At 35.0% G+C, this 25482-nt stretch overlaps 2 protein-coding genes across 9 annotated transcripts in view; both read left to right on the plus strand.

Annotated features, from left to right (window-relative positions):
- Positions 1–3913: 3913 nt before the first annotated feature.
- Positions 3914–25482, plus strand: part of LOC149726938 (kelch-like protein 12) — a 30561-nt gene continuing 8992 nt past the window's right edge. The window contains exons 1-11 of one of the 8 annotated variants that reach the window (XM_089889428.1): positions 3914–3936; positions 6693–6924; positions 6986–7139; positions 7191–7408; positions 7993–8139; positions 8190–8280; positions 9006–9094; positions 9626–9842; positions 10271–10408; positions 10853–11011; positions 11914–12058. In XM_089889428.1, the coding sequence (XP_089745554.1) occupies positions 6715–6924; positions 6986–7139; positions 7191–7408; positions 7993–8139; positions 8190–8280; positions 9006–9094; positions 9626–9842; positions 10271–10408; positions 10853–11011; positions 11914–12058 (1568 nt within the window). In that variant the 5' untranslated portion in view covers positions 3914–3936; positions 6693–6714. Of the gene's footprint in view, positions 3937–4548; positions 6925–6985; positions 7140–7190; positions 7409–7992; positions 8140–8189; positions 8281–9005; positions 9095–9625; positions 9843–10270; positions 10409–10852; positions 11012–11344; positions 12059–12114; positions 12705–25482 lie in introns of those variants that run through there. The other 7 variants (XM_089889431.1, XM_089889435.1, XM_089889433.1 and 4 more) reach the window with 7 other exon arrangements.
- LOC149726939 (uncharacterized) lies at positions 17838–24154 on the plus strand. Its single transcript, XM_089889475.1, has 2 exons — positions 17838–17992; positions 18424–24154. The coding sequence occupies exons 1-2, from the start codon at positions 17838–17840 to the stop codon at positions 18638–18640; spliced, it is 372 nt and encodes a 123-aa protein (XP_089745601.1). The 3' UTR covers positions 18641–24154.

Raw genomic sequence — 25482 nt, forward strand, 5'->3', positions numbered from 1 at the left:
AACAGATAGGAGTTACTTTTAACCACGTGCGGCATACAAGTAAGTTTTACCGACAGTTTAGTTTGGCTCACTCGCTGAGTGAAAATAGTATTTGGCTTAAAACAGAAGTTTTTTTAAGAAAGCCTATATATATCTAGCAAAAGAACACCGCAGTAACAACAAGTAAGTTAATTGATATGTCCGTTGTGGACTTTTAAAACCGGTCCTTAAACAATATAGGATATTGGATAAACACAAGCATTAGCCTTTTGTCTAAAGGTGCTTATGCCTTGATCTGTCCTGCTGCTCATAACCCATTTTCTAGTCGAGGTTTTTTTGTTAAAGCAGGACAGAGGCTCTTCCTCGAGGTCGAAAAATTGGTCATACAGCACATCATAAATTAAGACTGTATAATACAAACAAACTCACGATAGCCTCCCTTCGTACTTAAGCGTTGTGTCTAACTTTAGACCTTTGTCGATGATGTTACTGATTGAAGATCTTCTTGCCACTTCTTCATGATCATAACATGCAAAGATGGTACCCTTATCCAAATATTTTTATCCAACTACGGAACACCTATTGACCATGCTTAAATAGCTTGCTTAATAATTCTGGTGGCTTAGAATTTAATCTAAATAAAATTATAAAGGTGTGCTGCATTATAAAACTTGCCAAATGCCAGTCTACTAAATTAAATATAATGAAAACGTAGGTTTTCTGTGTTGGTAAACTGAATCTGATTGCTTGTCTCTCTTTATGCTTTATAAACTGATATTTATATACTAATAAACCTTTTGCGCTGCTTTTTATGTCTGGTATGATCTTAACTAAACAAGAAAATATCCCTGCGACACGTTCTGTGATAAACTGTAAGTTAAAACAACCTAGACCTGGTATTGAACCTACCAACAACTGCAAACTGCATTTAAAATGAAGGAAATCCATTCATAAAACCGTGACGTAACAATGTATTATAATGGGCATTATTCGCGTCAATAGGCCTCTTATTTTCTGAGCAGTTTCGGTGTATTCCTAGGCCGTGTATTGAGTAGACCATGTCTATGGTTATAGAATGCCATATAAGTGTATGGGTATGAACTCGAAATTAAATAGCCTATAGTTAATATGAATATATAAGAACATTTGATGCATAACCCAGTTTGCATTACCAAGTGTATTGTCTGAACTTTTATCAAGAGGTATAGGGCATGGATAAAGCTTAAATGTTGTCTCGCATTCCACGGTTAAATTACTCGGGATTGCTTTCTCGCTTGTCGTCTAGGAAGCAATTTAATACAAAGGGAACTAAATGCCACAAAAATACACTTCAAACGTCCTTTAATCACCTTGTCTTATATCTATTTGTAAAGAACCGTAGCAACAAGTTTAACCTTTTTGCGAAAGGGAGGACGTTTGTAAATGAGTAGGCTACGGTTTAGTGACATAAATGGATAAAATCAGGATATTCACGATCAGGATATTTAGATATTACGAGCTAAAGGTGTCCTAACTTGCCCCATTCTACTATAAATCTACCAATTTTATTTTATACCCACCATTTTGCTGTCTCCAGAATAATAACTGCTAAGAATAACCACAACATTATGTCGTATTAATGCTTTTGATCCGATCTATGTAAATTCTCTACAGCCGATCCGTCATATTATGTCACATACCAGTAAACGCAGTTTAATTGAAATGCTAAAGATGTAGCTGTAAAATATACCAAGTGAGGTTATATACTGAAAACGGTAAGGTAAAACTGATACATGACGTATTATTTCCTATTGAATACGGTTGTAATACTGGTACATAACGTAATTTTCAAGGGAAGTGATAGTCAGTAGGAACAATTTAACGATACTTTATAGGCTACGTTAGTTTGGGTATGGCAGTCGGTTTTGCAAATGTTGTATACTATCAAACCGACTACCATGCAGTGACTACATTTGACTCAAATAAACCTCTGCAAATGCTCCATCCAAAATATCCACCCTATTGAAATAACCGAACTGTACCATAATGCATTTATCGCGTCCCGAACTACAAAGCATATTTTGCTGTGGTTCTGCTCATAACGGCGCTATTTGTATTTTTCCATTGCACCAGTCATGTTTCCTTTCAATAAATGGAAAATTTAACCTGACGTAATGAATTGTTGTCGTCCCGACTGTGTCACCTTAAATTGCTTTGGTTTTAGTGCGTTTAACTAGAGCCGTAAATGTCCCCCATTTTTGTTAATATATGGAGCGCTTTACGATTTTTCAACGTACGGTAGCTGCAACTGCAAACAAATTCCTAAAACGAAATACGAAATAATGCTAAAACGTAAAACGGGCTACCTGCTACAGTGTGCATGTTTTCTTGATTGTGTGGTCGTCGGTTTTGTTGCTAGTTTGTGTTCTGGTTTTAAGCAATCCCGACATGTGATCTTTTGCACATAACACAAACATGTATAGCGTGCGTATCACGAGGACACTTATACGGCACGCAATAACATCTTTAAATTAATTCAAGTTTCGCCATCACATGAGGATGAATAAATAATTTTAACCATGTACATCCCTGCTGATGAAAGTAAAATTATGGAAGAAGGAAGAAAGTTCCGAGAAAGCTAAATTGCATGCGTTGAAGCTATGGCGTCAAATGGGGCCAAGAAGAAATTCGAATATTAGCACGACACTTCTATTTGTGTGACCGCCACTTGTGTCGCGGATGGAGTTGCGGACTGTGTTGTCGATGGAGCGGCACCGGTTGCTTGAAAGACTTAATTAGCTTTCCGGGTGTAGGGAAAATGAGCCAAATCTGGCTCCCGCTACCACAAAGAATAGAATAAAAGCAATGTATTTGTGCCCAGGAAAACTATACCTGTGCGATACTAAAGTTTGCGGGGGGCGGCTAATATTGAAGTTGTGGTTCGCGAGTTCACGTTCCGCAGCCTCGCGACGACGCTGTTCCATCCTGCCCCAAGGCTCACGCTATCAGACAACGCATTGCACACCGATGTATGACGCTTGTACGGCACATCTCAGTTCATTACGCGGTGAAAGTGCGGCATCGTGCTTAGAGACAATGTGAGACAGCGAGGTGTTGTAAGCCCTGTACTGCCTCACAGTACAGGAAAGTACGAAGTTTATATATAACGAAAAACACGTGTAGCAAAACAATAAAACGCGTCATTGGCATGTGGCAATTGCCTCGCCTGGCATACACACGACTGGGTAATTGTTTTATTATCACGATTAGAATGACGGGAAAGTAGATGTTACGAAAGCAGCGAAACTGCATCCCATTCCTGACATGCTTTTGTTTTCGCTATACAACGTTGCTTTATATTCAATCCTTATGCATTAGTGTTAAATTTAGCTATCTTTATATCATTAAATCTGTGCCAACCGCTACAAGTTTAACTGCAATTAAACTGGTATTGGATCATCTCTGATTGCCCATTTCTGAATGAAGTGTAACTGATACCTTTTCATTAATTTATCGGTGATAATGATCTTTTTAAAAAGCACGAATTCACCAATCGCATTGCCTAAATTTGATCTTAGTGGCACCAGTAGTAGGTATCGAAAATGGCCGCTATAATACTGTATTTTAGGGTTACTTTGGTTTTCTCTCTGCGGTGGTTTCCCGAAATTTTATTTCCTTTTTGCTCAAGCTTCGGTTCCTATACAAACGTAAACTCAAGCAGTTAGTTCCTGTTTCCAAAATCCGTTTAAGAACTTCGAATTGTGCGTTTATTTTACTGAGCACATGCTGTACGTTAATTTTGTTTGTCGTGTTTGTTTCTATTTTGCACATAGTTTCAGAGTTCACTAGCCGTCTTAATATTCAATAAAACTAACTGTTTTTGGATTTAAGTGTTATACTACCTTACAATTACTGTAAAAAGTTTTACAATTACTGTTAAAATTATGCAATAAACAATTACATATAGTTGTTATTGAGGTATGTATCTTATCATTAATTTTAGAGGTCGACCAATATATCGGTCGGGAAACCTTCCCCGCACTTTTTTGAAGAAAATGATGTTTCATTTTTTAGGTATTACGTAGCGCTATAACATATTCGAAGCTGGATCGGGAGAAAATTCTATAAATATGTTTTTATGACGAATATTAATATTCAGTTATAAAAAAAAGTTGAAATTAATTTTTTTTCGATGGAGATAACATGCTAGTGACCTACATAGATGTATGCGTAAGTTATATTTTCGCAAAAAAAAAATCAAAAATATAATATTTATATGATTCAAGTTATGATCATACTTTTTTATATTTAACATCTATCCCCGCACTTTTTTAAAGAAAATAATGTTTCATATTTTAGGTATCACTTAGCGCTATAACATATTCAAAGCTGGATCGGGAGAAAATTCTATAAATATGTTTTTATGACGAATATTAATATTCATAATTAATATTTTTTTGAATTTTAAATTTTGTATTTTAGAATCTATACCGCTGGGGTCTAGTTAGTACAGTGTCCAAATTTTAGGTTGGTGGCACCAGTAGAAGATATCGAAAATGGCCGCTAGAATATCTGTATTCTAGGATCACCTTGGTGATATTATCGGCCTATATTTACGTTCTATCGATAATTGGTATTGGTAAAAAAGCGCCAATATAACACTGATATATAAATAGTTCGTGCGAAACTACGTGCGTCCTACTTTACCTTCACGTGCGTCATAGTTTAACCTCCACGTGCGCCGTAGTTTAGCCTTTACGTGCGTGCTTGTTTAACGTCCACGTGCGTCGTAGTTTAGCCTTTACGTCCGTCGTATTTATGCGTCATAGTTGACCTTTACGTGAGTCGTAGTTTGACCTTTATGTGCGTCGTTGTTTAACGCCCGCGTGCGTTGTAGTTTAGTGTTCATGTGCGTTCTAGGTTACGTACAAATGCAACATTTTCCTAAGAACATGCAGACCAACCATTTTTTTTATTATAGCTTGCAATATCATAAATACAGTTATAACTTTTGATTTATACTGATCATTTCATATGTTTCTCTGTAGTGACAAATATCAGTAAAATATCGGTATCGGTAAAAGCAAAAAATATCGGTATCGATGGCAAAAATTAATATCAGTCAGTCTTTAAACTTATTTTTACATGGAGTTTGCGGCAGAAGTAAGCATATGATATAACCTGTATTTTTTTCTATTTTATTTTGCAATGCCAGTTATATTGGGCTTTAATTCTGTAACCCTTATTCACTAATACCTAGCCTAGCCATGTACCTCTCACTCGTGTTATGCTTTTTTCAAAAATAGTTTTTGATGTTCACAAAAATGATTTTTTTTAAATTACACAAAGAAAAAGGTGGAAAGATAAAGGTTTACTGCTTTAATTATCTGCAAATAATAATTTCTAGTATATTTCTAGTATTAATATAATAATGTTATTGTTACTCTTGTATGCATAGGCCCATAGGCGCCGAGTTTTGAAATGTAGTGCAGAGGCGGAGCCTATTATGACGTAACACAATCGTGACGTCATAACACTTCGGCGTTTCATTGACGTTATTTTACGCTTGCTCACCGCTGGACGTCAGTGTTACGCGTTGATCCTTTCCCCGTGCGTATTTGCAAGATTGACCGATATATAAATTGTTCGTTCGAGGCAACGTGCTTTCTACTTGACCTTTACGTGCGTCATAGTTTAACGTCTATGTGGGTCGTAGTTTAACGTCCACGTGCGTCGTAGTTTAACGTCCACGTGCGTCGTAGTTTTAACGTCCACGTGCATCGTAGTTTAGCCTTTTCGCGCGTCGTCGTACAAAGGCAAAGCAACACATTCAATGTTAGCTACTTAGAAAATGAAGAACAACCAACAGGCTAAACAGACGATATTATCCTACTCTAAAGTTTCTAAACAATGTAGGCGGTAATAAACAACCTAAATATGTTCCACAAGTAGCACTGCTGTATATTTACGATGTTTTCCTCAGCCAAGCAGCATAATTATTACGAAATAGTAGGGATTCACACGTGGATTCATTGCATCATAATAGCAATTGTTTGACCTGGTAATTAATTACGAGATAATAGCAATTCACACGTTGATTGTTTGCGTCATAATAGCGATTGTCCCCTTGATTATTTAGCCAGCGGGAGCTTGAAAACAGGTTTGAAGTTGAACGTTTGCGATCAAGTAAAGAATTGTCCCATCTACAATGAATATTAATCTAACTACCTTTATCATTTAACAACGATAGATCAACAAAGTTTGTTTGAACCTGGTTTAAACTAACGTTACTAACCTGTTCCAAGCATGATTACCGCATGTTCATAGTGACGCAAATAAGACAATTACGCATACGTAACAGCTATATAACAGATTCTGCACATGCGGTCAACGCATGACCAAGTACCATGCGGTCAACGCATGCCTAAATAACCGTTCTCTTATTGTCACGTCGTTAATTTTGATTTTCTTTACCGCAATGGTATATTTTTATGAGAACAATACGAAAATATTAATAAATTTAGTAAAAATACATATTTTTTTGTTAATTCGTGTACGGAGGCCGCCTCCGGGATATTATTTCGTACGTAGGCGCCGCCTCCACGCCTACGCGTACTCGGCGCCTATGCATAGGCCATAACTTAATCTAAAACATACTGGTTTATATTATATTATAAATTTTATATTGAATCAATTTACAAAAACAGTTGATCATAATTTTAGTTAACTTGTAGAGATAAAATAGGAATCCCAGAAATGTCATTTTCTATCTGTGGAACATGTTCAGTTGAAGAACAAACTCACAATATTGATCATGCATCTGATCTTCTTCAATTTGCTAATGAGTCACGACAAGATGGTCGTTTTGATGACATCATCATTCGTGTTGGAGAGAAAAACATTCCAGCAAACAAGATGGTTCTTTCTTGCTATTCTAAATATTTCAACACCATGTTTAAATCTGAGGTAGTTTGCTGCTGCTGCTTACTTTAGTACAGTATAAGTTATAAACATAATATTATTACAGATGAAAGAAAAGTATAAAGATGCTGTGGATGTTCATGGTGTAGATGTGGAAAGTGTAGAGAAACTTGTTGATTTTATGTACACAGGAAAAATCAACATCAATACCAACAATGTGTGCGACCTTCTTGCAGTTTCTGATTTTCTACAAATACTTTGTATGTATAACTTGTTTGTTTTTTATTTACCAGTACACGATGTATTTTTAGCTGTCAGAAAACTTTGCATTGAGTATTTGTTTACAACAATCACGCAACAAAATTGTTTCACGATTCAATCTTTGGCCAATTGCTTCACTATTCCTCAACTAACTGAGAAACTCAACAACTTTATTGTTGAAAATTATCAACAAGTTGTTTCTGGTGATCATTTTAAGAAACTTTCAAAAGATGATGTCATCAAGTTATTACAATCAACATATAACAAGGTAGAATAGCCTTATTAGTTATTATGCCATATAAATATTTGTATAGGGGTAGAGCAGCGGTTCCCAAACTTTTCTAAAAATTTTGCCTGGTAAACCCCTTACAATTATTTTGATATTTCGCAACCCCATAAAAATCAAAGAATGTTACAGAAAATATTCAAAAACTACACCAATGTGTGGTTTTATTATCGATTCACAATCACTGCTGTACATTGCAGACCCTCTGAAACTGCTGTACGGAACCCAGTTGGGAAACCGCTGGGGTAGAGTGTAACATAATTATCGGAAGCCTTTGCCCTTATATAATATACATGTAAGGTCTACAGTTTGGCATAGCTACTGCAGCTAGTAAAAATGTCTCAAAAATCTTATTTTATTCTTCCGGTTTGATAAAACAATATTAAAACAAATGTTTTACATTGGTTTTACCAAATTACCACTGGCTTATTAACTATATAAATGTATTTTTATTGTTGGAATTAGATAAAAATTGGTAAATATGCCAATTTAAAACCTATGCTATTGTGCCAAAATATGAAGAAATGTGTTTCTAGTTTAAAAAAGGACACTCATATATTTATCAGGTTTCTTCAGATTTGGTTTACACTGCTGTTATAAACTGGGTGAAGTTCGATTTGGCTTCAAATGAAAGTTACTTGAGTGAACTTTTCAAATTTGTTGATCTTGGTGAAATGTCCCCAAAGATGCTTGAAGATGTGGTCTCTGTTGAGGTAAACAATCGAAATTGAGTTTATCGCTGATGATATACTAATTTCTTTAGCCTCTTGTTCGAAAACTGGATGATCTGGGCTGGGCGTTCCATGATGCTGTGGTGCAACGTGCAAAGGGAATGGGTGAAGTAAACTATGCCGGTATCTGTGTTTAAAATATTTAACTGTTTTGTAATTATACTGGACTATTTTGGCATTTTGATTTGTGTAAAAATATTGGGGGTATCAGCTATCTATTTCATTAGAGTACCAAAACATTGATTGTATATTTTAGTTTATGCTTAATATGGGGACATACTAACATACAAAGCAAATAGATTTTTACTTGTTTGCTACAAGACATTAAATGTTGTGGTCTTTAAAATTCACTTCTGTCATCATTAGGAATAAATAGTTTTGTGTAGATGCAATCTGTGAGGTCATTTAGCAGCTACAGTAAAACTAACAAACTGAATAAACTGGGCTATAGGCATTTAATTTGTGAATACCAACTTTGAACAAACATAGGATCTACCGTATTAGATAGTTTGGCACTTTATTTAAAGTTGGTTTGCGTAAAACCTGATTAATAATCACCATTACATTTTTATACTAAATTATTGTTTGTGATATTAAAAACAAAGCTGCTAAACGAAGTCACTAATCACCAGAAAAGCGATTTAATATTAGAAGTAGCCAGCAGCCAGCTTTAAAGTGCAATTTAAAATTTCCAGATCAAATATTTATAGTTGGGCAAGCATATTTAACACTTTGCTTTCTCATTTTTAATGGAGTTCTGTCATAACTTGAATATTTTGTGTTTTCATAAGAATTGTTTAGTGTATAATCATTTTGTTTAAACCTTTATTCCTTGTTTTATTATTCAGAGAAATCCCTCATATCACTTGGTGGTAACAAAAGTTTAACCAAAGTAACAAAGTTTGACTTAGAAACAAAACAATGGAGTCAACTTCCAGTAAGTTAAATGTTTGTTTCATAATACTTAAAAAATAGAGAGTCTGATGTTAAACATATGGTGCATGAAGATTTAAAAGTTTAGAGCTGATTAATGATTATTTAGAGCATTATGCTGTTAGTTGTGCTTTAATATATATTAGGGTGGGGGAAGATGGGACACCTTTAGCACAGAATACCCAAATATCCTGATCTTGTTATAAACAATTAACAACAGTCTATGGGCGTCGTGAGGATACGGTTTTATAATTATTTGAATTTTCTTTGTTTATTACCAACTGTGACGAGAAAATAGAATGATAAGGTGTCCCATCTTCTCCCACCCTACTATATAAAAGTTATTTCAGTTTTAGTGTAATAAATGAAACTTTCTGTAAATAATACTAGTCTGGGAGTCAGCACTTTTTTCGCATTAACAAACCTAATTTTTAACACGAGCAAACAATTTATTAAAAGACAATGGTACAACAGGTACCTTGAGTATTAGCCAATTTCTCTAGTTGTAAGTGGTAAGATGCAAATTAAGTGTTAGATTTATTTTCAGGATTTACCAGTTGGTCGACAAGTAGCAGCAGCTGTTGTCATCGATGATGTTCTGTATCATCTTGCAGGAGAGTTACAAACTGATGGTAAAGAAACAGCAACTAACATTGTATATCGAATGAAATTAAAGGAGAAAGTTTTAAAATGGGAGAAAATAGCTTCAATGAATGTTAAGAGATGCGTGTTTGGTGCTGCTGTTATAAATGGTGAGTTTAAATTGATGTCATGTTGGGAAAATGCAGAAATTCGTTAACAAAATGTATATTGTGGCAATTATTTTTCAAATTAAAATTAACAAATGAAAATATGTTGTTAAAATACCTGAAACTGCCCTAATGTGCTGAATTTGCTTTAACTTAAAAATTACATAAATTTGGAAGTACACATGAAAGGTTTTTTTAACCAAGAATTTGAAAAACATTATTTTTGCTACTATACAATTCTCTGTTTTGTTCGTTAAAAAAATAGTTGCAATTTTGTGTTTGTTACTACTTACGTCTGGATATTTTCAGAAACTTTGGGGGAGAAAAATACGAGTATGTGTGTTTGATTTTCATGTTAATTTCTGTGATATTATAAATTCATTGCTTTTGCTGTTTGTATAATCCATAACACTAAACTGTTTATAACATAGGTGTCATCTTTGTATTTGGTGGAGCTGAATATAGCCCTATTTCATCTGGAGAATCTTATATTGTTCCACTTAACAAGTGGATTCAACTCAAACCAATGAAGAGTGCCAGATGTGGTCATTGTTTGGTTGCTCACAATGGTTAGATATTAGGATAAACATTACTACATTGGGGCAACCAATAATTATTGGGCACGTGTGTTGTTTTTTCTGACACAGTTGTAAAAGTTGGAGCCAATACCTAAACTTTAAAAAGTCATATTTATTCTGTAAAACCAACTAATTTTGCCAGTTACTTAAATTACATGCGGTAATTAGCTAAATCGCAGAACTGTCTTGTATGCATACAGCTTTTATCTTAAACTATTGGTCTAAATCTAAACCTTTTTAACCTGTATAACTTTTATTTATATAATTATATTTGTATCTTTTACCTAAACCAATGATAATAACAGTGTCAAAATTTTATATAGTTGTACCACACATAGATCTTAAGACTTAATTATAAAGTTTTTCATTCGTTTATTTTGAATGACGTTTGGGTAAATCTTCATTATTTTAAGCTATGTTCTATATATTGACCAGGATATTTATATTCACTTGGTGGATGTGATGGGAAACAAGAATTATGTTCAGTTGAACGATATGATCCATCATCAGATGAGTGGAAAGATGTTGCTTCAATGAAAACACCACGTGGTTGGTTTGCTGCTGTGGTGCTTAACAATGCTATTTATGCTATAGGTGGGTGCTATAACTATTGTACAGCTGTTATAATGATTTTTTTAATATTTCTTCTTACAATAAACATATGAGATTTAGAAATATTCAAATTTTATTTTTTTGGGTTGTTGATATTTTAAATTCTGAATAGTTTTATAATGACAGTTGAATTGTCTTGGTTTTAATCTAATAATGCAAATATATGTTAGACATTCCAATTTATTTATATTGACAGTTTATTAAGTAGTTATAAATGCTTGAAATTGCATACCAACCAAAAATGAAAGTTTGTATATTATTAGAGATGCTTAAATGTAATCTAAAGTCTAAACCAGTGTTTCTCAACCTTTTTAGTTTGCGGACCGGTAAACTTCCGAAACAAATTTTGCGGACCGGTGGACCTTAAAAAATCAACCCAAAATGTTCAAGTTTGCTTTTAAACAGTTGAGCACAACACTTGCAGCATTGTGACGTACAATTAAGTCCAAAGTAGACCATGAACTGTATGTTACGTCACAGTGCTGCAAATTACGAAACTGGCCAAGTTCTAAATCAGTTTAAAATTTGATTTTTTATTTCTATAATCAATGGACAAGACTTCAACATGTTGCATTTTGCAATTAAGATATAAAATTGTAATATATATTTGGGGGACCGCCAGGAAAGTTGACGCGAACCGGCGGTTGAGAACCACTGATCTAAACCAAAGTACCACCAAAGTCTAAAAAACAAAACAGCTTGTAAAAAATATTGATGAAATCGAAAAAAAAATCGGTTGTGCAAATATGCATGAAATTTCCCATTAGAAAACATGTTACCTAAGTTTTACCGTTTCTAAACTACTAAAGAATCTTTTTCCTATACTGAAGTGTAGGTTATATTTTAGACCAGAAATATTTATACTCACTCTTACTGAATATCAGGTGGCCATGTTGGAAAACAAACTCTTAAATCAGTTGAGAAATACAATGTTGATGATAACACCTGGGTTTATGTGGGAAATATGAACATGGAGAGGAGTTCTCATGCAGCTTGTGTTGCACAAAACAAGATTTATGTAGTAGGAGGGTAAATACTTGAACAATTTGGTTACAATTTTCCATTTAAAATTTTACTTTTTGTAGTCTGGATTCTAATCGCAAAGTTGTAAAATCAATTGAATGTTACGATGATCAAATGGACAAGTGGAGTGTTGTTGGTGAAACTGAAGTTGAATTATGTTACCATTCTATAGTTGCTGTTTAAATAAATGAAATCTGAATTCATTTAAATAATCCAAACTGCAATTGCATTATACATTACTGATTTCCAATCAAGATTTTTTTTTATCTGCAAACCATTATTGCTTAACACAATATAACTCAATCTCTTTACAATAATTTTAAAGCTGATTAGTTTTTTTTGCAATTAAATAATGTATTGAGGGTTTTGTAATATTTCTTCAAATTAAAAAACATTTTTATGTCTTACACCTTACAGCAACAAAACAAGTACCTCTATTTTAATTGTACTTTTGATAAATTAACAAACCAAAAAACTTTCTTGGTAATTTTTTTTACCGTTTATATATTCATTTTTTTAAATTTGTACAATTATTTTTTTAATTTTTCTTTCTTTTTATACCTTCCATAATTATCTGTAACAGTTTTATGTTTGATTCTATATTCAATTCTTCATATCGCGATCACTTATAAAAATACAACTTTAAGTAGAACTGTTGAAGTAATGTTGCTATCTATGGGTTGTTATTTGAATACCAACGGTACCTTATAATATTTGTTGACCATCAATAATTTTACAATTGACGACATCAAATGTAAAATTATTGATTATGACGTAACTTTGTGAAAATCGCCGCGTTCTACGCCGTACTGACGTCATAGAAACTGGCACCGCGCATCGATGCAATCGCGTCTTCTCTTTGGTGTTTATTATATGTTTGGCTGTACAGGAGCATGTGCAAGCTACAACAGCAGTATAGCTATGTTGTTTATTTAGTGTTATGCGGCTCAGTGTTGTATAGTTTAGCATATGGTGTTATATATGGCGGATGTGTTTAAATGTGTTCGTACATGCAGCGAAAGTAACGACTTGGTAAATATAACTATAGTAGGGTGGGGGAAGACGGACACCTTTAGCACATAATATACAAATAACATGAACAATCAACAACGGTCTATGGGAGTCGTTAGGATGCGGTTTTAAAATTCTTTGACTGTTCTTTGTTTACTACCAAATGGGACAAGAAAATGGAATGGCTAGGTGTCCCATCTTCCCCCACCCTACTATATATTTGATATCTTACCCTCAATCATTATCATATTTGAAATACTGTATCCAAATGCGCAGTAAATTCCATCTCCAACATTAATGATTCCTGCTGGTTCAAATATAGCTGTGTGTGGTTGTCCAAGTACTGGTTAGCTTCTACTACTGTTAGGTTTCTTTGGTTGGTCCATTGTGCTCTAACAACAGTATTTGTAGTGAAAAGTAACAGAATAACTGAAAAGCTGAGTAACTCCATGGTGGTTTGGCCAGCACCTTTTAAAATACGTATGTTATATTCAGTTATCAAGCAAACTAATACGTATATATAGTTCTGTGGGGTAAGATGGGATACCGGTAGTATCTATTTCCCATATTTCCCAAACGTGTTTTTACCATCTAACATCGATTTTTTTATAGTCGCGAGGCTGTACGGTTATATAATTCTGTAAATATTCTTTGTTTACCACCAAAGAAGAAAAAATATTCTATCTTACCCCAACATTACTAAATAGCAGGTTAGGGTGAGATGGTGTATTTTCTTTTATCATCCTATTTAGTAATAAAACAAAGAATATTTACTGAACTACATAATCGTATCTTACCAACTAAATTGGTTGTTGATTGTTAAAACGCGATTTGGAAATACGCGATATTATGCTAATGGTAACCCCCTTACCCAACAGCATTATATATATTTATTTTTTTGTGGCCTGTAGTTTTAGAATTCTAATACTAAACTGCTGTTGTCTTAGGATACTTATGCGTATGAAACGGATTACTAGACACCCACGATAATTTATACCCTTCGGACAAGCCTATAATTTTTTAGATGAGCAGAACAAGTGTAATAAAACCTAAACATTAAAAGGTTATGCTTTAAGACCGGCAGTAATAAATTTATTACCTGTTAAAGTGTTTACACTGAACGAGGTATTAGAAATAATTTCTTCGTTGAATTAACTAAATCGAATATACCAGCTATCGCATTATTACCAAGCGATTAATGAAAGGTAAAATAATAAGCTCTGAACAACCTCTTGTCCGGCCGATTTAAGTTCGAAGCTCGACGCTGCTATATACCATTGGTGGTTGTATAACGGGAATTATCCGTAAAGGTTCAGGCCCCTGCTCTTACCTACTCACGATTCTACTAATAGTGTAAAACACTTTTAAAATATACACTTTTTAATAGACTGAAATGCAGCAGAGGCCGCGTTTCTGCTGCATTTCTGCAGCCGCACACAACATGTTAGTGACCTACATAAATGTATGCGTAAGTTATATAAATTTAATATTTATATGATTCAAGTAATGATCATACTTTTTTATATTTAACACCCATCCCCGCACTGTTTTAAAGAAAAATAATGTTTCATATTTTAGGTATTACGTAGCGCTATAACATATTCGAACCTGGATCGGTAGAAAGTTCTATAAATATGTTTTTATGACAAATATTAATATTCATATTTAACATTTTTTCAAATTATTATTTTTTTTTATTTTAGAATCGGTACCGCTGGGGTCTAGTTAGTACAGTGTTCAAATTTTATGTTAGTGACACCAGTAGTAGGTACCGAAAATGGCCGCTATAATTTCTGAAGTCTAGGATCTCTATGCTAGGATCACCTCGGTTTTTTTCCCGGGTGGTTTCCCGTAATTTTATTTCCTTTTTGCTCAAGCTTCGGTTCCTATACAAACGTAGACTCAAGCAGTTAGTTCCTGTTTTCAAAATTCTTTTAAGAATTTCAAGTTGTACGTTTATTTTACTGAGCACAAGCTGTATGTTAATTTTGTTTGTCGTGTTTGTTTGTATTTTGCACAGTAGTTTCAGAGTTCGCATAGCCGTTTTAATATTCAATGAAACTGACTGCTATTGGATCTAAGTGTTACAATAACAGTTAGAATTCGGCAATAAACTATCGCATATAGTTGTAATTGAGGTTACAGTGTGCGTCTCACTTTTTATGCTTATCTTTGCTATGTATCTTAACATTATTTTTACATGGAGTTTGCGGCGGAAGTAAACATATGATAATGATATAACCTTTATATTTTTTCTCTTTTATTTTGCAATGCCAGTTGCATCGGGCTTTTATTCTGTAACCCTTATCCGCTAATACCTAGCCGTGTACCAATAGGCGTTGATTTAGGGGTGCACGGGGTGCAGCTGCACCCCAAATTACAAAGATGGTGCAATAATGTCATTTTGCACCCCAGTGTTTTTTTTGCCACAAATTCACCACTATTGCGTAGATATAAAATTGTTACATAAAAATAAATTATAACATAACACTTGTGCTTCTGATGAAAACTTTGTTTTTACCGTAAATGTTTAACATGGTGATAGTTTCGTCACTTTCGTGCGTGTTTCAAGTAGAAATGTTCACGGCACTCCGACTTTTGATCGGGAAAGACGAAACATGATTGACACGCTTTTAATTTAATTCGTGCGCTATGATCAGGAACGCAAGAGAAATTGTTGGCTAATAGCCAAAAAGCGCTGTTTGTGGGGTTCGTTTATTAAAAGTATATGCTTAATGCTAAACCAGGGCTGCGCGAATTTAGTAATTTTAACATTACTTTAGTAAGTTGTATGTTTTAAATGGTGATTGTAAAATTATATAGTTTCACAGTAATTTAAAACTAAAGACTATTTTGTTTTAATTGTGATGCATTCGTTTAACGTTTGCCCAGTTATAAGTTACGATTCCTGGTTTATGATTCCAATATAAACCAATATATTAGCTTAGTATGTAGTGAAAGCGGCACACGAACACGGGGCTAGTTATAGCGGGAAATATTGGCTTCAAAACGCACCAGTTTTCAATTTATAAAACTGCCAGAAAAATTGAATTTGTTTTTACATCCCTTTGCGGGCGTGTACATTAATAGAGCATTTCTTTATTCTCGGTCATGAGTGGACGCAGGCACTATTTAGAAATAAAAGAATACTATTTCATTATACAAGGTAGTGAGCAGACTCGGGCGCGATTAATACGAAACATTAACTTAGTAAACAGTTTCTACAAACTTAAGTTTTTATAAAAGTATAACTGTAGTACCAAGAGCATACGTAGTTTTTATTGAAAGCAGAAATTTAATTTGTTTTTAAGCTCCTACATTCTAAATAATAAACGGGTGAATTGCTATTATGTCGTAATCAATTGCCAGGTCAAACAATCGCTATTATGTTGCAATGAATCCACGTGTGAATCCTTACAATTTCGTAACAAACTTTCTGCTTGGCTGAGGAAAATATTGTAAATATAAAGCAGCAATACTTCTGGGACATATTTAGATTGTTTATTATCGCCTGCTTAAGGGCTAAATTATTTATTTTACATGCAACTGAGAAAAACGCACAGCCAAGTTTATCTTGCTAATTTCCAACCGATAGAATATAAATCCATTGACGTCATACATCCAATGACGTCATAGTCAACTCGCACGTTGTCCAGCGAAAACGGGTGCACCCCAATATTGACAAAGATTATTAAAAAATCGACCCCTATGCATGTACCCCTAACTCGTGTTGATCACAAAAATGATTTTTTTTAACTTACAAAAAGAAAAAAGTGGAAAGAAAAAGGTTTATTGCTTTAATTATCTACAAATAATAATTTTCTAGTAGGTGCTACTCTTGTAGGCATAGGCCATAACTTAAACATACTGGTTTATTTTATATTATAAATTTTATATTGAATTAATTTAAAAAAACAGTTGATCATAATTTTAGTTAACTTGTAGAGATAAAATAGGAATCCCAGAAATGTCATTTTCTATCTGTGGAACATGTTCAGTTGAAGAACAAACTCACAATATTGATCATGCATCTGATCTTCTTCAATTTGCTAACGAGTCACGACAAGATGGTTGTTTTAATGACATCATTATTCGTGTTGGAGAGAAAAACATTCCAGCAAATAAGATGGTCCTTTCTTGCTATTCCAAATATTTCAACACCATGTTTAAATCTGAGGTAGTTTGCTGTTGCTGCTTACTTTAATCAAACAGTATGAGTTATGAACATAATATTACTACAGATCATAGGCGCCACGTTTTGGGTGGCCGGTTATAGTGATGTAAAAATCGTGTGACATAATAATCATTATGACGTCATTAATAACTAAAATATATAAAGCAGCGCCTTGCGATAGGACATGCAACACGGCGAAGTAATGTTCAGTGCGAGAATAAACAATATAATATTATTTGGCTTGCCTTAGCAGATTGTTTATTACAACATAGTAGCGATTGACACGTGGATTTTCAGCGTCATAATACTGATTGATTAACTCATAAATTATTTACGACATAGTACCAATTGACACGTGGATTATTTGCATCACAATAGCGATTAATGTGTTCATTATTAACCTTGCAAAATTAAACTAAATGCTCTTGTTTTATGCTTACAGTCAGTAAGGATTAAAACATTAAACTATTAAATGTTTACATTGGGATTGGCGTATTTGGCCATAATTACAGACTACAGTTTACACTGATTTACCAGTTGTTTTCTTCCAATCAAAACAGTTTAATGTTGTTTACTGCAGCAACACTTCTGCCGATCGCAATGAGTGTTCCACGAGTACACCATTCTGTGGTGGCGGAGGCGACGGGTGTCAGGTTCGATATAGATCTGGCTCGCCAACTTCACGAAAGCGGAGTTTTATTCACTGGTAATGACGTCAATGATGATGACGTCATAGCCCAAGAAGTCCGACACAGGTAAAGTGTGACGTAACTGAAAAAATATTCAAAGTAACCAAAGGATACCGGGTTCGACGTTCGATGCTGCTACCATTCCTGGGCAGGACAGATAACGGTCGTACATAAATATTTACCCACGAGTTTACATACGTGGTGATCCGAAAGCGTGTTATACAGGGTGTATATAATCGAACACACTGTTATGTCGTTGTTTCGCCACGCGAGGGAGAATAAGTGCTATTTATTTGTTAACTTAAAAAAATGATAAAAGACAAAAAATAATCACCCGCAAAGTAACATACTGGTTAACTCGTAAGTTGGTACGAGGTGTATGAAACAGAACCACCGTGTTGAACTACTGTCGTTTTCCTGCCACGCGAGGATAAAGTAAGTTACACTCACTCGTTCATTCATTTTTGATAACAACAGTATTTTTATTGTCTATTAAGATTGTTGCAAAATATGTGGGATCAAAACGTGCTGCGCAGAGAACAAACGAACTACGCTGACGTCACAGCCGTCGAAAGTTACGTCACAATCGAGTGGGATATACCAGTCGACGAAGCAAGCGGAACGTACAGGATAGTTTACCATGGTGACTATATGGATGTAGACGGGTCAATCACACCGTTTACAGGAACTACAAGCGAATTTGATGTAGCTTAATATTTATATTAACCAACATATATTAGGGTCGAGAAAGACAGGACACCTTTAGCACATAATATCCAAATATCCTGATCGTGTTTTAAACGATTAACAACGGTCTATAGAAGTCCCAAAGATACAGTTTTATAATTCTTTGATTGTTATTTGTTTACTACCGAATGGGACGAGAAAATATTGTGGAAAGGTGTCCTATCTTTCCCCATCCCACTATATTATATTTCTCACGTTTAATTTATCGTCACATTTCACATTTTGCAATATTTCGATTCTGTAAATACAAAAAGCCATTTTCGCTCTGTAAAATTCTATATTTACCACCAAATGGGACGAGAAAACGATGAAAGCATGTCCCATCTTACCTCACCCTACTACATTTAAATCTTTTATTGACACATTTAAAAAAAAAATATTGACTATAGACGTTTTAAATTTCAAATGAACACATTTCGCAATCGTTTCGGACATTTTTCTCGCCTTTCTGAATGAGAGCGGCCATGCTTCAACAATTTTGTGACGTGATTTGTCACATGGGTAGTACACTTCTCATTTTGTTCGCCACGCAATTTCAAATCAGTTTCATGATTTTCACGGTGTTTGAGCTGGAATATCATTGGTTATACAGAACCGATTGAAACAATTAAGGTATCGTTGGAATTAGAAAAACACACTCTGTCAATTAAAGCGATGTACATTTCGGCTGTGTTTAGGCCCTTTAAGTGTCTTTGCTACTAATTGACAACACTTTATAGAAATATATTAAAACACACATAACGTTAACGGGCTGTGCTAGATTCTCTGAGACGTAAACTTTAAATAAAGTCGGGTAGAGAAGATGGGACACCTTTTCATTCTACTTTCTCGTCCCATTTCGTCTCATCATTACTTTCTCGTCCCATTTCGTAAAAACAAAGAATACTTAAAGAACTATAAAACCGTATCCGCACCATTCCCATAGACCGGCTCCCGCCTGTTTGACTGTTTTTTAGGATTTAAAATTTATCCCATCGTACCCCAGGTCCCAACTTACCCCGCCATGCTATATAATCTAAAATTTAGTAAATTGTTTATACAATTTAAACATTGTATTTCAGTACATACATATAGCCTAAAGCCGTAAGCAATATAGTTATAAGAATGTTGTACAAATGGGTATATATAGGCTGCGATAAATTACAAAGCGCGACTACATCGATAATATTGAAACTTAGAGAAAAACAACACAAATAAACGCATGGGAAATTTACAGGGAACACAAGTTTTATATGGCAAAATGTTTCAAAAAAGTCTTTCGGTATCGTATTACAAACTAACATTGAAGCATTAATATAAGTGATAGTCCTAAACAACGGTCAGAAAGTTGTTTTTAACAGAAACATTGTTCTGTGTAAACAAATTATCGCATGCGTGAACAGTTTCATTAATTTAAGCCAATTCCAACATAGCAAATTCCAGCATGATTCGTTATGTTCTTTTTTTTTATTAAAGTTTTCTTCTCCATGCATCTGCGTCCGTACAATGTGTAAACCATCTGACTAAATGCGTAGGAATGCCAAGTTCTCTAAAAACGTAAACGTATTTGTGTAATGAAAGACACCGTTTCTCTTCCCTAACCTCGATTAAGCCATAAACAATTGATGAGCGGACACGCCCTGTTTGGATAACCACCATTCCTGCGCTAATCGTAATCTCTTCTTGGTAGAGATTTTTATACTTTTCCAAGGTGGCATAGTCGCCGCTCAAAGTGAAAGCAATGTAACGGTTGGAAAACTGATGTTCTTGAAACGGATGGAAATGTAGGCTTGAAATATCGTCAACCCAAATACCATCGGGGAAAGCACCAGATAACGCGTTATGAACGTACATAGAATAATAAGTAAAAACAGAGCAGCCAGAAGGCACGTGTAAAGCTTCAACGCGGCCATTGATATTTCCATTTTCATGACATTCATCGATTTGAATTCTCCATAGCGTGGTAGAACTATAGGGGTCAAGGTTGAAAGAACACATCATCACATTTTTATTATAATAACCTCTTGGGCGAGAAAGACGAGCTTTAAATGAAAATGACCACATTTTCCCAGTCTTATATACTTTTGTTCAATCCTTAGTAACAAAGATTACCTAATCTACCTCACAAACAATTTTTATCTATTTTGTTTTGTTGCAACAAAAACAAACAAGTTCTGTTAACAACAAAGATTAACCTCGATGTATTATTAATCCTTAAATGTCAAAATAGATCTCAAATATAAATAATATATAGGCCTACCGAGAAGTTCAAAAACTAAACCAGCCAACCATCATCGGTTCTCGAAGCTTGGGAAATATTCAAAACAACTTTGAATTGGTCGTTTCTAAAAATATAATAGTAAAAAAAGCAAAGTGAAAAATTAAAACAAAGCAAGTTGTGTACTACCATATCATGTATATAGACTTGTTTCAACGCGTACGACCTCGATAATGGATATTTCTTTTCCATTCGCTTGTTCAAATGACTCGAAACTACTTTCTCGCTTCCCTTCATTCTTTCTTCACAATACCTTTCCTTAATGGTCTAGTCTAGTCGAACAAACAGCGAAGTAGAAAGAAATTTAAACATTTAAAAGAAAAAAATACTCGGGGGGTGGGGGACAGACCAAGCGAATAATGAAACACCGAAGTTTTCGCTTGTTTATGCTCTGTGATAGGGCATTCTATGGTTATAGAATGCCATATAAGTGTATGGGTATGAACTCGAAATTAAATAGCCTATAGTTAATATGAATATATAAGAACATTTGATGCATAACCCAGTTTGCATTACCAAGTGTATTGTCTGAACTTTTATCAAGAGGTATAGGGCATGGATAAAGCTTAAATGTTGTCTCGCATTCCACGGTTAAATTACTCGGGATTGCTTTCTCGCTTGTCGTCTAGGAAGCAATTTAATACAAAGGGAACTAAATGCCACAAAAATACACTTCAAACGTCCTTTAATCACCTTGTCTTATATCTATTTGTAAGGAACCGTAGCAACAAGTTTAACCTTTTTGCGAAAGGGAGGACGTTTGTAAATGAGTAGGCTACGGTTTAGTGACATAAATGGATAAAATCAGGATATTCACGATCAGGATATTTAGATATTACGAGCTAAAGGTGTCCTATCTTGCCCCATTCTACTATAAATCTACCAATTTTATTTTATACCTACCATTTTGCTGTCTCCAGAATAATAACTGCTAAGAATAACCACAACACTATGCCGTATTAATGCTTTTGATCCGATCTATGTAAATTCTCTACAGCCGATCCGTCATATTATGTCACATACCAGTAAACGCAGTTTAATTAAAATGCTAAAGATGTAGCTGTAAAATATACCAAGTGAGGTTATATACTGAAAACGGTAAGGTAAAACTGATACATGACGTATTATTTCCTATTGAATACGGTTGTAATACTGGTATAACGTAATTTTCAAGGGAAGTGATAGTCAGTAGGAACAATTTAACGATACTTTATAGGCTACGTTAGTTTGGGTATGGCAGTCGGTTTTGCAAATGTTGTATACTATCAAACCGACTACCATGCAGTGACTACATTTGACTCAAATAAACCTCTGCAACTGCTCCATCCAAAATATCCACCATATTGAAATAACCGAACTGTACCAATGCATTTATCGCGACCCGAACTACAAAGCATATTTTGCTGTGATTCTGCTTATAACGGCGCTATTTGTATTTTTCCATTGCACCAGTCATGTTTCCTTTCAATAAATGGAAAATTTAACCTGACGTAATGAATTGTTGTCGTCCCGACTGTGTCACCTTAAATTGCTTTGGTTTTAGTGCGTTTAACTAGAGCCGTAAATGTCCTTCATTTTTGTTAATATATGGAGCGCTTTACGATTTTTCAACGTACAGTAGCTGCAACTGCAAACAAATTCCTAAAACGAAATACGAAATAATGCTAAAACGTAAAACGGGCTACCCGCTACAGTGTGCATGTTTTCTTGATTGTGTGGTCGTCGGTTTTGTTGCTAGTTTGTGTTCTGGTTTTAAGCAATCCCGGCATGTGATCTTTTGCACATAAAACAAACATGTATAGCGTGCGTATCACGAGGACACTTACGGCACGCAATAACATCTTTAAATTAATTCAAGTTTCGCCATCACATGAGGATGAATAAATAATCTTAACCATGTACATCCCTGCTGATGAAAGTAAAATTATGGAAGAAGGAAGAAAGTTCCGAGAAAGCTAAATTGCATGCGTTGAAGCTATGGCGTCAAATGGGGCCAAGAAGAAATTCGAATATTAGCACGACACTTCTATTTGTGTGACCGCCACTTGTGTCGCGGATGGAGTTGCGGACTGTGTTGTCGATGGAGCGGCACCGGTTGCTTGAAAGACTTAATCAGCTTCCCGGGTGTAGGGAAAATGAGCCAAATCTGGCTAAATCACAGGTTCTTGACAAGGACCGCTACCACAAAGAATAGAATAAAAGCAATGTATTTGTGCCCAGGAAAACTATACCTGTGCGATACTAAAGTTTGCGGGGGGCGGCTAATATTGAAGTTGTGGTTCGCGAGTTCACGTTCCGCAGCCTCGCGACGACGCTGTTCCATCCTGCCCCAAGGCTCACGCTATCAGACAACGCATTGCACACCGATGTATGACGCTTGTACAGCACATCTCAGTTCATTACGCGGTGAAAGTGCGGCATCGTGCTTAGAGACAATGTGAGACAGCGAGGTATTGTAAGCCCTGTACTGCCTCACAGTACAGGAAAGTACGAAGTTTATATATAACGAAAAACACGTGTAGCAAAACAATAAAACGCGTCATTGGCATGTGGCAATTGCCTCGCCTGGCATACACACGACTGGGTAATTGATTTATTATCACGATTAGAATGACGGGAAAGTAGATGTTACGAAAGCAGCGAAACTGCATTCCATTCCTGACATGCTTTTGTTTTCGCTATACAACGTTGCTTTATATTCAATCCTTATGCATTAGTGTTAAATTTAGCTATCTTTATATCATTAAATCTGTGCCAACCGCTACAAGTTTAACTGCAATTAAACTGGTATTGGATCATCTCTGATTGCCCATTTCTGAATGAAGTGTAACTGATACCTTTTCATTAATTTATCGGTGATAATGATCTTTTTAAAAAGCACGAATTCACCAATCGCATTGCCTAAATTTGATCTTAGTGGCACCAGTAGTAGGTATCGAAAATGGCCGCTATAATACTGTATTTTAGGATTACTTTGGTTTTCTCTCTGCGGTGGTTTCCCGTAATTTTATTTCCTTTTTGCTCAAGCTTCGGTTCCTGTACAAACGTAGACTCAAGCAGTTAGTTCCTGTTTCCTAAATCCGTTTAAGAACTTCGAATTGTGCGTTTATTTTACTGAGCACAAGCTGTACGTTAATTTTGTTTGTCGTGTTTGTTTCTATTTTGCACATAGTTTCAGAGTTCGCTAGCCGTCTTAATATTCAATAAAACTAACTGTTTTTGGATTTAAGTGTTATACTACCTTACAATTACTGTAAAAAGTTTTACAATTACTGTTAAAATTCTGCAATAAACAATTACATATAGTTGTTATTGAGGTATGTATCTTATCATTATTTTTAGAGGTCGACCGATATATCGGTTTACCGATATTTACGTTCTATCGATAATTGGTATTGGTAAAAAAGCGCCATATAAACACTGATATATACATAGTTCGTGCGAAACTACGTGCGTCCTACTTTACCTTCACGTGCGTCATAGTTTAACCTCCACGTGCGTCGTAGTTTAGCCTTTACGTGCGTGCTAGTTTAACGTCCACGTGCGTCGTAATTTGACCTTTACGTGCGTTGTAGTTTAACGTCCACGTGCGTCGTATTTATGCGTCATAGTTGACCTTTGTGAGTCGTAGTTTAACCTTTACGTGCGTCCTAATTTAACGCCCGCGTGCGTTGTAGTTTAGTGTTGATGTGCGTTCTAGGTTAGTACAAATGCAACTTTTTTTCTAAGAACATGCAGGCCGACCATTTTTTTTCTAATATAACTTGCAATATCATAAATACAGTTATAACTTTTGATTTATACTGATCATTTCATATGTTTCGCTGTAGTGACAAATATCAGTAAAATATCGGTATCGGTAACAGCAAAAAATATCGGTATCGGTGGCAAAAATTAATATCAGTCAGTCTTTAAACTTATTTTTACATGGAGTTTGCGGCAGAAGTAAGCATATGATATAACCTGTATTTTTTTCTATTTTATTTTGCAATGCCAGTTATATTGGGCTTTAATTCTGTAACGCTTATTCACTAATACCTAGCCTAGCCATGTACCTCTCACTCGTGTTATGCTTTTTTCAAAAATAGTTTTTGATGTTCACAAAAATGATTTTTTTTAAATTACACAAAGAAAAAGGTGGAAAGATAAAGGTTTACTGCTTTAATTATCTACAAATAATAATTTCTAGTATATTTCTAGTATTAATATAATAATGTTATTGTTACTCTTGTATGCATAGGCCCATAGGCGCCGAGTTTTGAAATGTAGTGCAGAGGCGGAGCCTATTATGACGTAACACAATTGTGACGTCATAACACTTCGGCGTTTCATTGACGTTATTTTACGCTTGCTCACCACTGGACGTCAGTGTTACGCGTTGATCCTTTCCCCGTGCGTATTTGCAAGATTGACCGATATATAAATTGTTCGTTCGAGGCGACGTGCTTTCTACTTGACCTTTACGTGCGTCATAGTTTAACGTCTATGTGGGTCGTAGTTTAACGTCCACGTGCGTCGTCGTTTAACGTCCACGTGCGTCGTATTTATGCGT

This window comes from Ciona robusta, chromosome 12, assembly GCF_009617815.1.
Source record: "Ciona robusta chromosome 12, ASM961781v2".
NCBI classification, from domain to species: domain Eukaryota; kingdom Metazoa; phylum Chordata; class Ascidiacea; order Phlebobranchia; family Cionidae; genus Ciona; species Ciona robusta.

Excerpts from the sequence above, each read along its gene's own strand:
- LOC149726939 (XM_089889475.1), top strand. The coding sequence starts at position 17,838 with ATGAGTGTTCCACGAGTACACCATTCTGTGGTGGCGGAGGCGACGGGT. Across the intron at positions 17,993-18,423 it reads GCCCAAGAAGTCCGACACAG|ATTGTTGCAAAATATGTGGG; the intron begins GTAAAGTGTGAC and ends TTGTCTATTAAG.